The 15,859-nt window shown below is 45.2% G+C and overlaps 1 protein-coding gene across 1 annotated transcript in view; it reads left to right on the forward strand.

Annotated features, from left to right (window-relative positions):
- Positions 1 to 15,859, forward strand: part of LOC144697953 (uncharacterized) — a 113,597-nt gene that overhangs the window by 88,629 nt on the left and 9,109 nt on the right. Inside the window, 1 exon segment of the mRNA XM_078569908.1 lies at positions 7,209 to 7,729. Coding sequence (XP_078426034.1) covers positions 7,209 to 7,729 — 521 coding nt within the window.

Below are 15,859 nucleotides of genomic sequence, written 5' to 3' on the forward strand. Positions count from 1 at the left end.
AACTAAGGAGAGGGGGAAATGTGATGGGGTTAATACTTCGGAGAAAGGGGTGAGGGTCAGATAGAACAAAAAGGAAAGTCAGGGATTGGTTAGAGGGCATGTGAGATTAAATGACAAAAATATCATGGGACAAAAGGCAAAGGGAGAGGTAATGGTTGTGGTAAAGAAACAGAGTAAGTGCAGAGTAAGTGTTAATGGCAGAATAAAGGACAGCTCTGTCTGAAAGCAAAAATATGAAAACAAGATGCAGACTGGCACTTGGTAAAAAAGAATCAAAACAGAAGACAGCTGATGGTCTGAAGTTGTTGAACTCAGTGTTGAGTCCAGGAGGCTGTAAAGTGCCTCATCGGAGGATGAGGTGCTGTTCGTCCAGCTTGTGTTGGCTTCTCGGGAACATTGCAGCAGGCCGAGGACAGAAATGTGAGCATGAGAGCAAGGTGGTGACTTATAATGGCAGCGACTGGAAGGTCAGGGTCATGCTTGTGGACTGAGCGGAGGCGTTCCACAAAGAGGGCAGGGAACAGGGGACAGATGAATTAAAGAGAAACCATTTGGGTCCAGAACATTGTGCACGTCCTTTTACTCTGGTTGTCTTTGATCCCCAAGTAATTTTCTTTTTTTTAACCATGTTCTGTTTCATTAATAAAGTTTTATTGGTAAAATATTTGATTTTGCTGGAGTTTTCATGATTAGATTTCTGCACTTTAGGAAAGTGGGTGAGAGGGGTTGGCAGGCTCTTTAACAGAAAGTGAGTCCCTCTAAGGTCATTAACAAAGGAGCCAGAAGGGGAGATGAGATTTTATTTTTTGACGCAGCAAGTTGTTCTGATTGGCCTGAAAGCAGATTCAACAGTATCCTTCCAAAAGGTAAATACTTGAAAGGCAACAATTTGCAGTGCTGTGGGGATAGAGCAGAGCGCTTGGATGAATCAGAGAGTCCTTTCAAAGAGATGGCAGGGGCACAATGGGCCGAATGGACTCCTTCTGCAGCCTGAGAATCTGAGCCTCCTGCAGGTTAAAAGGGACAGATTTCATTTCAGCCTCTTCCCTGTATCTGTATTTAAAGAGACATGTTTCTGTTCAACTCTGAGTGACCAATATAACAATATCTCCACTCCTCTATATTTAAACGTGGAACAAAGCCTTTCATGGCCAATTATAGTCAACAGCCTTCCTGTTGCTCTCCCTGGACACAGCAAGAAAGTGTTTGACTGCTTAACAATAGTGGAGTCCCCTCAAAATAATTCAAACATCACAACAAAAACAACCTACATTTAAATAGCACTTTTAAACATACCAGGGAGATTCACAGGTTCGATTACAAAACAGAAGTTGACACCGAGCCACATAAAGAGATATTCAGCAAAAGAGATGGTCAGAGAGGTAGGTTTTAAGGAGTGTCCTAAAGGAGCAAAAAAGATCGAGGGGCAGAGAGGTTTAGGGAGGGAATTCCAGAGCGTGGGACCCAGGCAGCTGAAGACACGGCCCCCAGTGGTTGTGCAATTGAAACAGGGGATACTGAAGAGGCAAGAATTGGACGAGCACAGATATCTTGGATGGTTGCAGGGATGGAGAAGATTACAGAGATGGGGAGAGTGTGTGTGACCACGTGGTGATGTGAAAAAGGGAGGCTGTGGGGGGATTTGAAAAGAATGGGCCTGAATTTAGCTCAATCGACATCCCATTCACTTTTCCAGAGGTAAATTGGGCCCAAAGAGCAGAATTTTAAAATCAAGACACTGCTTGAATGGGAGCCAATGTTGGTCAGTGAGCACAGGGGGTGATAGGTGAACGGGACTGAGTGTGAGTAGGGAGTTGAGCAGCAGAGTTTCTCTATTGAAGAAAACTGGTCCAGTTCTGTACATTTCCCATCACACTGCCTGTTTCTTGTTTCTGTATTTGATGGGCTCAGATTTCGCGTGAAGGGACCAGAACTGTATCAAAAGCTCAGACGGAGATAGATGAATAACCCAGAAAGAAATATCGGAGGCAAAAGATAACAGAGGGAGCAGTCGGCAAAATCTGTAAATAACAGAAAAGGAGGACGTGGGCAAATTGAGTCACCTCCAAATCTGGTTTAGAAAATCCTCAGACGCCATCTCGGGATCTCACTGACCTGAGGAGCCACTGCTGGAAAAGAGACATTTTACCAGACTTAAACTTCCCTGCGGTGAGAAAGATGTTCTGTGTTTGAAATCCCATCACCCTGTTTTCTATCGAACCCCTGAACACTGTCAGAGGCCCTCAGCACCAGAATCGTGGGGTTTTGTAGAGACCTCACACTGTGAACTCCTCAGGTGCACCTTTGTGGACAAAGTGGGTGTGTTGAAGCTGTGGAGCGGGTGAGATGAGCTGTTATCATCTGTATCTCCTGCTCATTAGTCTCTTCAGGATGTTTCTCACCCTCTGGACCTTTCCCATGTACAAACGCCTCTTTAATATCTTCTCTCACCTTTAAACCCCTCAGCCCGTCCGATATTTATTCCAAAAGGGATTTATTCTCATGCCGCACTCCCCAGCCATCCATTCAGGAGCTGACGTATCAATCTCACACTCACCTCCCTGCAAGTATTGAGGTGCCTGCCTGGTACATCTGTCTGTGTGTGTTTGTGTGTGTGTGTGTGTGTGTGTCTGTCTGTCTGTCTGTCTGTTTGATCCGTGTTATCACCAAACTAATCTCACACAATTACTTTAGCTCGAGTACTTCAATGATTCTATATGGTCGGAAGAACAGAGAGAGACAATTGATAATAAAGGATCCAATTCTAAAGGAGGTGCAGGAGCAGAGGGAGCTGTGGGAATAGGGGCACAAATCACTGAAGGTGACAGGGCAGGTAGAGAGCGCGGTCAATAAAGCGAAAGGGATCCTGGGGGTTTATAAACAGGGGCTTCGAATACAAAACCAGGGAAGTTATGAGAAACCTGTATAAAGTAGTGATTTGGGCTCCATTGGAGCATTGTGTCCAGTTCTGGGCGCCACAGATTAGGAAGGATGTGAAGGCTTTACAGAAGGTGTGGAAAAGATTCACGAAAATGGTCCCAGGGATGAGGAACTTCAGTGACGCGGATCGATTGGAGAAGCTGGGGTTGTTCTCCTTGGAGAAGAGAAAATTGGAAGGAGATTTGATCGAGATGTTAAAATCATGAGGAGTCTGGACAGAGCAGAGAGAGAGAAACTGTTCCCTTAGGTGGAAGGAGCGAGACCCGGGTGACATTGGTTTAAGATGATCGGAAAAAGAAACAACTGCGACACGAGGAGAAACTTTATTCCACATCGAGTGGTTCGGATCCGGAATACAGTGTCTGAGGGGCTGGTGGAGGCAGAATCACTCATGGTTTTCAGCAGAGAATTGGATCATTTTCTGAAGAGCAGAAATTGGTAGGGTTATGGGGAAAAGGTGGGGGGAGTGGCTCTGGGTAAGTTGCTCTTGCAGAGAGCTGGCACAGACACAATGGGCTGAATGGCCTCCTTCAGAGTTGTAACTATTCCATGATTCTAGAACACCAGCTCGCTGATTCTATTCAACACGGCATGACGGTGGGTAGCACTCTCGCCTCTGAGTCAGAAGGTGGGGGGTTCCAATCCAGAGACTCGAGCCCCCATACTCCAGGGCCCACACTCCCGGTGCCAGTACTGAGGGAGAACTGTCCTGTCAGAGGGACCGTCTTTCGAGTGAGACATTAACCCAAGCGCCCTGTTTGCCCTCTCAGGTGGATGTACAAGACTGAATGGTCACAATTGGAAGGAGAGCAGGAGGGGAGGAGTTCACCCCCGGTGTCCTGGGGCCCGATATTTATCCCTCTACCAACATCAGTAAAAACTGATGATGTGGTCATCATTGCATTGCCGTCTGTGGGATCTTGCTGTGCACACATTGGCTGCCACGTTTCCTGTAGTGTCTATACTTTAGAAAGAGCTTCATCGGCAGTGAAACGCATTGAGATGCCAAGGTACTATATAAATGCAGGTTTCTTTTTAAACTGACACCCTCCTATCCTCATAGGCAGATCGTCCAGCAGGAGCATGAGCCAGCACGAGCCAGCTGACTGGGGGGCAGGAACTCCCAGTGTGGACCGAGGCTGCTTCCCTTCAGAAGCCACTGAATCCATTGTGGGAAGTGGCCATTTAAAGAGGGTGCCTTGACTTGCTGGTCTGAGAATCCAGCCCTTTTCACCCTGTGTAATGTTGGCTGAGAATAGACATCGGGGCTGCTCAATGTACTGAAAGTGATTTGCTTTTGTTCTATTTGTCTGAAACTAAACTGGAAAGGAAGGGATAAAATTCTGAAACGTCACAAAGGGAATTCCAGATATTATTGACGTCACTGTACATATTACAGACACACTTTTATTTATCTGTGATCACAGAATCTCACAGCACAGAAGGAGGCTATTCGGCCCATCGTGCTTGTGCTGGCTTTTTGAAAGAGATACTCAATTAGTCCCACTATCCTGCCCTTTCCCCATGAGCCCTGCAAACTAGTCCCCTTCCAGGATTTATCCAATTCCCTTTGTTGAATCTGCTTCTTTCAGCCTTTCAGGCAGTGCATTCCGGATCACAACACCTCACTGTGTAAAGATTTATCTTCCTCATTTCCCCTCTGGCTTTTATGTCAATTACCTTATATATGTGTCCTTTGGTGAATGACCCTTTTTCCAATGGAAAGTTTCTGTTTATTTACTCGATGTAAACCGTTCATGATCTTGAACGCCTCTATCAAATCTCCTCTGAGCTTTCACTGCTCTAAGGGGAACAACCCCGGCCTCTCCAGTGTGTTCACATAACTGAAGTTCCTTATTCCTGTCCCCGTACTAAATCCCTGCACCCTTTTCAAGGCCTTGACATCCTTCCTGAATTGTGGAGCCCATAGGGCTCATTTCCAGAGAAATAGCATTGAAAAGCAGAGAAGTCAGGTTAAATTTGTATCGAGCCTTGGTTAGACCACACTTGCAATATTGTGTACTGTTCCGGGTGCCCATTATTTTTATAAGGGCAGAGAGGAACTCGAGAAAGTGCAAGAAAGATTCACAAGGATGATCCTGAACTGAGAGTGTTTCAATTACAGGATGGATTAAACAAGCTGGGAACTTATTCCCTGGAAAAGAGAAGGCTGAGGGCTGACTTCATGAAGAACTTTCAGAGTAAGAACGGGTGAGAGAGGGTTGACGTCATCAAATCATCACTGCTGGTACCGGAGCGAAATTCAGAATTGATAATTGTGGTTTAAATTGAACATGAATCTCCCGCTCAAACTCAAAATCTCTGTCTCCCGCACACTCCCTCCTCCCGACTGATTGACGCACTAATTCATGCTACTATCCTCCTCCTGATTCTTCCTAATTCTCCTTCCCTGAAGGTGCTGACTCTCGGGTTCAATTTCACACTCACCTATTGCCCTCCCCAATATGTCACCCAGGTGTCAAAATCTTTACATCTGAAATTAACAAACTGTTTTGCTAAGGGGGCGTCACAATCAAATCCAGTGACCACCCACATGTACTTTGTGTCAGGGTGGGGTCACTGCGCTCCCTACCCCCACTTTCCATCCCAGTCCCAGGAGTTCGGAGACGGGTCTCGGAGGAGTAATGGCGGCTGTAGCTCCCACAATCCCCTGCGCTGGGGAGACCGCTCTATCCGCCGCGCGGGCGGGCGCCCCGGGACTGCGCATATCCGAGGAAGAGGGGAAGCTGCGCATGTGCAGAGAATGGCGCTTCCCATTCGCCAACCCCTCAGTTCGTCATGGGGGTCAAAGCCCACGAAGGCTTTCGCTGCACCATTGTTTTCATGCGAGAAATTGACCAATGGGAAAAGTTGGAGGACCGGAAGGATTCTGGTCCTCCAACCAATCAGCCAGTCTTTGTGGGAATGAGGATTGAGCTTCACACAGACCAAAACTTCCTCCTGTGTCCAACATCTGTGAGTAAAACACTTTCTTTTCTCCCCCTTTCCATTTCTTTTCTCATTCTGGGGGGAAATTGTTGACTTGCAGTAACTGAAGGGAAAGGAAGTGAATCCAGGGAGGGTGCAGACTCTGGAAAGGTTGGCCCAGGTCTCTCTCTCTCTCTCTCTTAAAGACATTGACATCCTTTGCTCCCTCAGCTTGACACATTTATTTGTCTGGCTAAAAGGATGGTCTCTTTCCTAATGTTCACAATTAAAGGGGTGGTTCCCCCAGGAACTGACTGACATTTAAGGGAACAGTAAATTAATTTAGGACAGCGATATGTCTAGTGTTGTCATATGGTGCATCATAGATATATTATTTATGGTCATTTAAACTTAATGTATTCTGATTTCTAGTCTTGTAATATAGCACTGTAGCTGTTATATATTTCCAGTCAGAGTCATCACGGCACAGAAGGAGCCCATTCGATAATTTGAGTCCATGCCGACTCTCTGGAGAACATTCCAGTCAGTCCCATTCCCCCTCTATATCCCCATTCCCCTGTAAGTTTATTTCCTTCAAGTGCTCATCCAATTTTATTTTGAAATCATTGATCGCTTCCACTTCCACCACCTTCGTAGGCAACAAGCTCCAGGTCATCACCACTCACTGCCAAAATAAAGTTCTCCCTCACACCCCATTGTACCTCTAATCATGTAATAGACTACTTTATATTACACACATTTTTAGTGCAGGACTATTGGGTGCAGATTAGGTACGTCAAAGTGAGAATGGAGAACACACAATGTTCCACAGTAACTAAAATTGTCTGTTCTGAGTTTCTATCCTGTTGCAACAGTGATGATTTAGCTAATCTCCTTTTAAAGGTTATCAGAAGAGGAGGATTTGTGGACAGAAATCTCAAAACCAAATGTCACTTCAGGATCTCAGAGTCATTTAATTTATGGAACCTAAATATAATCAGCCTTTGAATCTAGAAGGAGAGATGTTTCTCTGTCCGACCTGCTTGTGGAGATTTTAACCATCTGTCTGACCTGGATAGAACCAAGATGCCCACACCTGAGTGACAGTGTTCCAGTGCATTGACTGTGGAAAGAGCTTTCAACAATTACACAGTCTAGTAAAACATTGGACCATTCACAGCGGAGGGAGCATACTTATGTCCTGTGTATGGAGGAAGCTTCAACTGATCGTCGAACCTTGAAAGACACAAGGACACCCGCACCATGGAGAAACCGTGGAAATGTGGGGACTGTGGGAAGGGATTCAGATTCCCATCTGAATTGGAAACACATTGACGCAGTCACACTGGGGAGAGGCCATTCACCTGCACTGTGTGTGGGAAAGGATTCACTCATTCATCCAACCTGCGGGCACACCAGCGAGTTCACACTGGGAAGAGGCTGTTCACCTGCTCTGACTGTGGTAAGGGATTCAATCAGTTATCTCACCTGCTGACACACCAGCGAGTTCACACCAGGGAGATGCCGTTCACCTGCTCTGAGTGTGGGAAGAGATTCAGTGATTCATCCAACCTACGAACACACCAGCGAATTCACTCTGGGAAGAGGCTGTTCACTTGCCCCGAGTGTGGAAAGGGATTTACTCAGTTATCCCACCTGCTGACACACCAGCGAGTTCACACCGGGGAGAGACCATTCACCTGTTCTGAGTGTGGGAAACGATTCAGTGAATCATCCAACCTGCTGACTCACCAGCGAGTTCACACCGGGGAGAGACCATTTATCTGCGCTGAGTGTGGGAAGGGATTCACTCATCTATCCACGCTGCTGACTCACCAGCGAGTTCACAGTGGGAGAAGACGTTCACTTGCCCTGTGTGTGGGAAGGGATTCACTCAGTTATCCAACCTGCAGACACACCAGCGAGTTCACGAGTGATTACAGGAGTTAGATTCTGCTGTTATTGCTGCTGTTAATCACGACACTTGGCAAAGTGGGAGGGTGGGAGGGTTTCTTATGGCTGGTCTCATGACTTTGCTTCCAGTGGCTGATGCTCTTTGAGCCTGGGAGTGCACATTTCCACTGAAATAATCCACAAAAGCTGATGAAGTACATTTATTTTATCCTGGATAGTAAATAGTATTTTTCCTACCACTACAGGTAGATCAAAAATAAATACATTTGTCTCTGTTCCACTGAGTCTACAGAACAGGGCCAGGCCAGTCAGCTCAATTGGACTCTGTTAGTATTTATGCTCCACATGAGCCTCCACCCACCTCTCTTCATCTCCCCCCATCAGCATATCCTTCTATTCCTTTCTCCCTCATGTATGTATCTAGCTTCCCCTTAAATGTATTCATGCTATTCACCTCAACCACTTGCTATGGTAACAAGTTCCACATTCTCACCATTCGCTGGGTAATCCTTATTTGATTATTGAACCCCTGAAAATGCATTGAAAATGCATGAAATATGTATGTCCTGTTAGACATTACAGAGACTGGGTTAAAAGGTGACCAGGGCTAGGACCTAAATGTTGAAGGACATTTGACATCTTGAAATGACAGGAAGCTGGGAAAAGGTGGCGGGGTAGCTCTGTTAATTAAGGATGGCGTTAGTTTAACACAAAGACGGCCTTAGCTTGAAAGATCAGGATGCTGAGTCAGCTTACGTAGAGATAAGAAATAGTAAAGTTTGAACAGGTGAGATGTACACCCATTGGGGTTTAGAAGAATGAGAGGTGCTCTTATTGAAACATGTAAGACCTGAAGGGACTGGATTGGGTGGATTCCGGGAGGATATTTCCTTTTGTGGGGGAGACTAGAACCAGGGGACAGAGTTAAAGAATAAGAGGTCTCCCTTTTAAGACCAAGATGAGGAAAATTTCTTTCCTCTCAGAGGGTCATTGCAGTGGAATTCTGTTCCCCAGAAAGTAGTGGAGGCTGAGTCTTTACATTTATTCAAGGCTGAGTTAGACATACTTTAAATAGACAAGGGAGCCAAGGGTTAAGGGAGGTCAGGGGTGGGTGGTGGGGTGGGGGGGGCGGTGTTGCGGTGGGCACTGGGTGCAGACAGGAAAGTGGAGCTGAGACCTCAACCAGATCAACCAGGATCTTATTGAATGAGGGAGCAGGCTCGAGGGGCTGAATGGCCTACTCCTGCTCCTAAGTCCTATGTTCCTATATTACTTCATAAAATTCAAACTTCCATCACCCTTCAGTTTTCTCTTTTCTCGAGAAAGGTTCCCAAACCTGTTCAACCTTTCCTGAGGGTTAAATACTCTCAGTTGTTGTGAATCTGTGTGGCACCTTCTCCAATGCCTGTTTCCTTTTTCTAAGTGGAGATCACAAATGTTGACAGTACTCCAAGTGTAGTCTAACCATGGTTCAAAACAAGTTGAACATAACTTCCCTGCTTTTCAATTCTATCCCTCGAGAATGGAACCCTATATCTGGGCCCCACACTTTAGGAAAGGTGTAAAGTTCTGCGAGAGAGTGCAGAGGAGATTGACGAGAATGGCACCAGGGATGAGGGACTTCAGTCAGTTGGAGAGACTGGAGCAGCTAAAATTTCTATCTTTAGATCTAGAGCCATTTATGGAGGAAATGGGGCCATTCAGCCCCTCAGGCCCATACTGGCTCTCCGTAGAGCAAACCAGTCAGTCCCATTGCCCCATTCTATCCCCGTATCCCTGTAGGTTTATTTCACTCAAATGCCCATCCAAATTCCTTTCAAAATAATTACACCATCTCTTTCTCCCACCCTCATAGGAAGCGGGTTCCAGATCATTACCGGACACTTTAAATGCACATGAGGCTCATAGAGCACAGGGGGAAATTCGGCCCATCGTGCTCGTGCTGGATCTTTGAAAGAGCTGTCCAATTAATCCGATCGCCCTGTAATTTTCTTTTCCTTTCAAGAATCTGTCCAGTTTCCTTTTGAAGGATGCAGTTGAATCTGTTTCTCGCACCGTTTTCAGGCAGTGCATTCCATATCACAACAACTCGCTGTGTTTTCAAACAAAAAATAGTTACGGGGAAAAGGCAGGAGATTGGCACTGAGATAAAATGCTCAGAGAACTGGTGCAGACACGATGGGCCGAATGGCCTCCTACACCGTAACAACTTTACAATTCTGTGAAATTCAGGATATAGTGTGTTTGGATTTTCACAGAGTATTCGAAATGCTGTCAAAGACATTGTTATTACACAAAATGAAGACTCAGTCTTTATTTATGATTTAATGAGCGGGCTGGTCATAATGTATCCAAGTTTGGGAACAATTTTTGAGAAGAAATTACATTTCTATAGCACCTTTCATGACCACAGGCTCTCAAAAAGCGTTTTACAGCCAATGAAGTACTTTTGAAGTGTAGTCACTGTTACAATGTAGGAAAATGTAGATAGGCCTGTGCAGTCAAATTTAGTTTTAAAAATCCATCACTTTCATACTGTATTCACTGCTGTAAGTAACAAGGTCAAGGAAGTCATTTTAAACTGTTAACATGTGGCTGGATCTTTATATTAAACATTAAAACCGTGAAAACCTAAATGTTTCGAGAAACTGCAGAGTGAGCAGAAATTATTTAAACAAAGAAATTCTTTTCTAATTTTTATCAGCTACAGAACACCATATTCTGTCAAAGTCCAGCTCAAGATTAGGCTCATTGTTCAATCTGATCAGGATTCATAAGAAAGAAAGCTATTGTCTTCCACAAACTGTTGTTCTGAACCAGTGTATCTTGTATTAACCAAATCTATTAACTAAAGATTACTGTATTAAGTAGCTACCTGTCAGTAACAGGTGATTGAATAAGTAGTGAGCCTTAATTGAGTTCCAGAAATGAATCAGTAGTTACAGTAAAAGATAGTTTTATTTGCTGTAAAAATGTAAAACCTCAATTGCTGTGTATATCAAGAATGTGCAATGAAGTGAAATGTACTGGCAAGAGAGACTTTCAAGCTCTGATTAGCCTCAACATTTGAAACTGTATGAATAAGGGATGGTCTCGATTCAGATAAAGGGATAGTATGAAACAGTTCTATTGTATTCCTGTCTAAGATAATGAGAGAAGGTGGTGTAAGTAATTGGGGATCCAATTAATCCAATAACCAAACTGTCATGTTACAACAGGCCCAACTCTGACGAGAGGTAATGGTCACTTTGGGGATAAAAGTAGAGGTTCTGAAGGTCTCCCTTGCTAGCCAAGTACACCTTTCTCTTCGAGTAAACTTTCTTTTAAATTTACGATCTAGGGAATTCTGCCTTTGCCTTAATTGGTTAAAGTCTTGTCCGAACCAAAGTGAATTTATTAAATGGAATGTTGAGGGTGGTTGAAATTAATTAAGTTACAAATAACAAGATAAGGGAACATGAATCTTAAATGTAAAAATGTGCATTTCTATAGTGCCTTTCATGACCACAATACATCCCAAATTGCTTTACAGCCAATGAAGTACTTTTGAAGTGCAGACACTTGTAATGTAGGAAACGTGGCGGGCAGTTTACACACAGCAAGATCCCACAAACAGCAATGTGATACTAACCAGATGATGTGTTTTTAGTGATGTTGATTGATAAACATTGGCCAGGCCACTGGGGATAACTCCCCTGCTCAACTTCAACATAGTGGCCCCGGGTAGTTCTAAGTCCACCTGAAGCACCAGACAGAGCCCTTGGGTTAGTATCTCATCCAAAAGACAGCAGCTCTGACAGTGCAGCACTCCCTCAATGCTGGCACGAGGAATGTTGGATGTGACTTTTGTCCTCAGGTTCCTGGACTGGGACTTGAAGCAACAACCTTCTGACCCAGAGGTGAGAGTGTGATCCACTGAGCCACGGCTGACACAATGGACAATACAACATTAGAAAGAGAAGGTTACCCTTTGCCTCCAGTGCCTAAATCTAAAAATAAAAACCCCGGATAAAAAACATGTATTTGATTAACAAATGTTGAAATGTTGGTTCAGCCCACCAGTTTCAACTTCCCATTTAAGCCTCCAGCACCTTTCTGTCTCTCTATTGCTCGAGTCAATGACAGCCAGGTGACGGAGCTGAGGGCTGAATTTAGCTGAGAATAACGTGGCCTGTGCCCCAGTTGGGAAACTGCCATGGGCGTCGCACTGATAAAGAGACAGGAAGGTGCTGGAGGACTGACTGGGAAATGGGCCTCCAACCAATCAGGACGCAGGATGGAGCTTTTTTCTCTACAAGGAGATGACGGCTGACCTGATTGAGGACTTTAAGATTATGAAGGGGTTTGATAGGGTTGGTGTAGATCGATTTACACCTGTGGGGGAGACCAGCACTGGAGGCCATAAATGTAAGATAGTCACTGATAAATCCATTTGGGAATTCAGGGGAAATGTCTTGGGCAGGATTTCTCAGGTGGCCTCACCACCCCTTCGGAAAAGTCAATGGGGATCACATTCCAGCCGATGTCGGCAGCACCGGAGGCATTTCACTCAGTGGAGTGTTCATCAGCTGAAGGTGGGACTTCCCCCCGCCCCCACCCCTCACTCAGGAGGAAGTCCTGCCACCGGAACCTGTGGCCACTGCTGGGACTACAGGCAGTGCCCAGATTCCCAATGCCTGGAGCCCAGGACCAGGTAAACGTGGGGGTCTCCCAGCGGGGAAACAAGATCAGCGCACGAGGGAGAAAGGAACAGAAGGTTCTGAGGTAGAATTGGAGGAAGCTCATGTGGGGAACAAACACTGACACAGACCAAAACACCTCGAAATACTCGGCAACCAAAGGACTTGTGAAACTGAAAGAAATTAATATTAGTAAAGAGGCAGTACTTGAAAAGTGAACTGGACTGAAGGTTGATAAATCCCCTGGACCAGATGAGCTACATCCCAGAGTGCTGAAGGAGGTGGCGAGAGAGATAGAGGGTGCACTGGTGATTATCTTTTAAAATTCTACAGATCCTGGAAAGGTTCCTGTGGACAGGAAAGTAGCAAATGTAATCCCACTATTTCAGAAAAGAGGGAGAAGGAGGATGGAGAACTACAGACCTGTTAGTTTGATGTCAATCGTAGAGAAAATGTTTTAATCTATTCTGAAGGAGGTGATAACTGGACACTTCTGTGGTAATGATCAAATTGGGCAGAGTCAACGGGAAATCATGTTTGACAAACTTGTTGGGAGTCTTTTGAGGATGTTCCTGGTAGCACAGATAAAGGAGAACCAGTGAATGTGGCATATTTGGATTTCCAGAAGGCTTTTGATAAGGTCCCACACAGGAGGTCAGTAAAAACAATTAGAGCACATGGGATTGGGGGAAATATACTAGAGTGGATTGAGAATTGGTTAACAGACAGAAAGCAGAGAGGAGCAATAAATGGATCATTCTCAGGGTGGCAGGCTGTTACTAGTGGGGCATGGCAAATTTTAAGTGCTGGGTCCACTGCTGTTCACAATCTGTGTGAATGATTTAGATGTGGAGACCAATTGTAATATTTCTAAATCTACTGATGACACAAAACTAGGCAGGAATGTGAGTTGTGAAGAGGATGCAACGAGGCTTCAAGAGGAGTTGGACCGGCTAAGTGAATGGGCAAGAACATGGCAGATGGAAAATAATGTGAATAAGTATGAAGTTATCCAGCTTGGTAGAAAAAACAGAAAGACAATGTTTCTGAAATGGTGAGAGGTTGGGAAGTGTCGATGTCCAAAGGGAGCTGGGTGTCCTTGTTCATGAGTCTCTAAAGGCTAGCATGCGGGTGCAACAATCAATAAGGAAGGCAAATGGTATGTTGGCCTTCATTTCTTTTTATTCATTTACAGGATGTAGGCTAGGCCAGCATTTATTGCCCATCCCTAATTGCCCTTGAGAAGTGGTGGTGAGCTGCCTTCTTGAACCTCTGCAGTCCGTGTGGTGTAAGTGCACCCACAGTGCTGTTAGGGAGGGAGTTCCAGGATTTTGACTCAGCGACAGTGAAGGAACAGTGATATATTTCCAAGTCAGGATGGTGTGTGGCTTGGAGGGGAACTTCCAGGTGGTGGTGTTCCCATCTCTCTGCTGCCCTTGTCCTTCTAGATGGTAGCATTGTGGGTTTGGAAGGTGCTGTCGAAGGAGCCTTGGTGAGTTCCAGTGCATCTTGCAGATGGTGCACACTGCAGCTACTGTGTGTTGGTGATTGCACAAGGAGTGAATGTTTGTTGAAGGGGTGCCAATCAAGGGGGCTGCTTTGTCCTGGATGGTGTCGAACTTCTTGAATGTTTTGGGAGCTGCACTCATCCAGGTAAGTGGAGAGTATTCCATCACACTCCTGACTTATGCCTTGTATATGTTGGGCAGGCTTTGGGGAGTCAGGAGGTGAGTTACTTGTTGCAGGATTCCTAGCCTCTGACCTGCTCTTGTCACCACAGTATTTATGTGGCTGGCCCAGTTCAGTTTCTGGTCAATGGTGACCCCCAAGATGTTGATAGTGGGTAATGCCACTGAATGTCATGGGGAGATGGTTAGATTCTTTTTTGTCGGAGATGGTCATTGCCTGGCACTTGTGTGGTGCGAATGTTACTTGCCATTTGTCAGCCCAAGCCTGGATATTGTCCAGGTCTTGCTGCATTTGGACATGGACTGCTTCAGTATCTGAAGAGTTGTGGATGGTGCTGAACATTGTGCAATCATCAACGAACATCCCCACTTCTGACCTTATGATGGAAGAAAGGTCATTGATGAAGCAGCTGAAGATGGTTGGGCTGAGGACACTACCCCGAGGAGCTCCTGAAGTGATGTCCCGGGGCTGAAATGACTGACCTCCAACAACCACAACCATCTTCCTTTCTGCTAGGTATGACTCCAACCAGCGGAGAGTTTTCCCCCTTATTCCCATTGAGTCCAGTTTTACCAGGGTTCCTTGATCCCAGACTCAGTCAAATGCATCCTTGATATCAAGGGTGGTCACTCTCACCTCTCCTCATTGCAAGGGGATTTGAGTACAGGAATAAGGATGTCTTGCTGCAGTTGTATAGAGCCTTGGTGAGACCTCGCCTGGAGTATTGTGTACAGTTTTGGTCTCTTTATCTAAGGAAGGAGAAACTTGCCATCAAGGGAGTGCAACTGAGATTCACTAGATTAATCCCTGGGATGGTGGGATTGTCTTATGAGGAGAGATTGAGGAAACTGGGCCTGTTTTCTATACAGTTTTGAAGAATGAGAGGTGATCTCACTGAAACTTACAAAATTCTTACAGGCGTGACAGGGTGGATGTTGATAGGATGTTTCCCCTGCCTGGTGAGTCTAGAACCAGGGGACATAATCTCAGGATAAGGGTTAGGCCATTTAAGACCGAGATGGGGAAGAATTTCTTCAATCAGAGAGTGGTGAACCTTTGGCATTCTCCACCCAGAGGTCTGTGGAAGCTCAATCATTGAACATGTTCAAAAGAGAAATGGATAGATTTCTAGAGACCAATGACATCAAGGGATATGGAAATAGTGCAGGAAAGTGGCTTGAGGTAGATGATCAGTGATAACCTAATTGAATGTCAGAGCAGGCTCGATGGGCTGAATGGCATACCTCTGTCCCTATGTTCCTTATGGTGAAGGAAGAAACTGAAGCCAATCTATACTTGGTTTAATTTTATTCACAGAATGAAACATTACAGGTATATACCTCCTGATTCCACTCCACTCCATGTTAGTTAAGTGTCTCTTTTTCTCTTTTGCGGAAAAAAACAGCTAATTAGCACAAAGAGTAAATGAACAAATTAACCAAATTGTTTCCCCATGATAACAAATAAAATCTGAACCAAACGGCAAATCAACAAAAAGGCCAAATTAACAAATTAAAGGGGGTAGTCCCTTAAAGGGACACTGTAACTAAAATCAAAATCACAAAGGAAACTTGTCTAATTCAAATCAAAATGTGGTTCTGGGGGACGGTAATGATGCACCCCAGCCCCCACGGTACCCACCGGTCACAGAAGGCCTCCAGCGTGGCAGCAGACACCATGCGCTCCCTCTCCAGGGACACCCGGCTGTG

The sequence above is a fragment of the Cetorhinus maximus genome, chromosome 23 (genome assembly GCF_964194155.1).
Source record: "Cetorhinus maximus chromosome 23, sCetMax3.hap1.1, whole genome shotgun sequence".
NCBI lineage: Eukaryota > Metazoa > Chordata > Chondrichthyes > Lamniformes > Cetorhinidae > Cetorhinus > Cetorhinus maximus.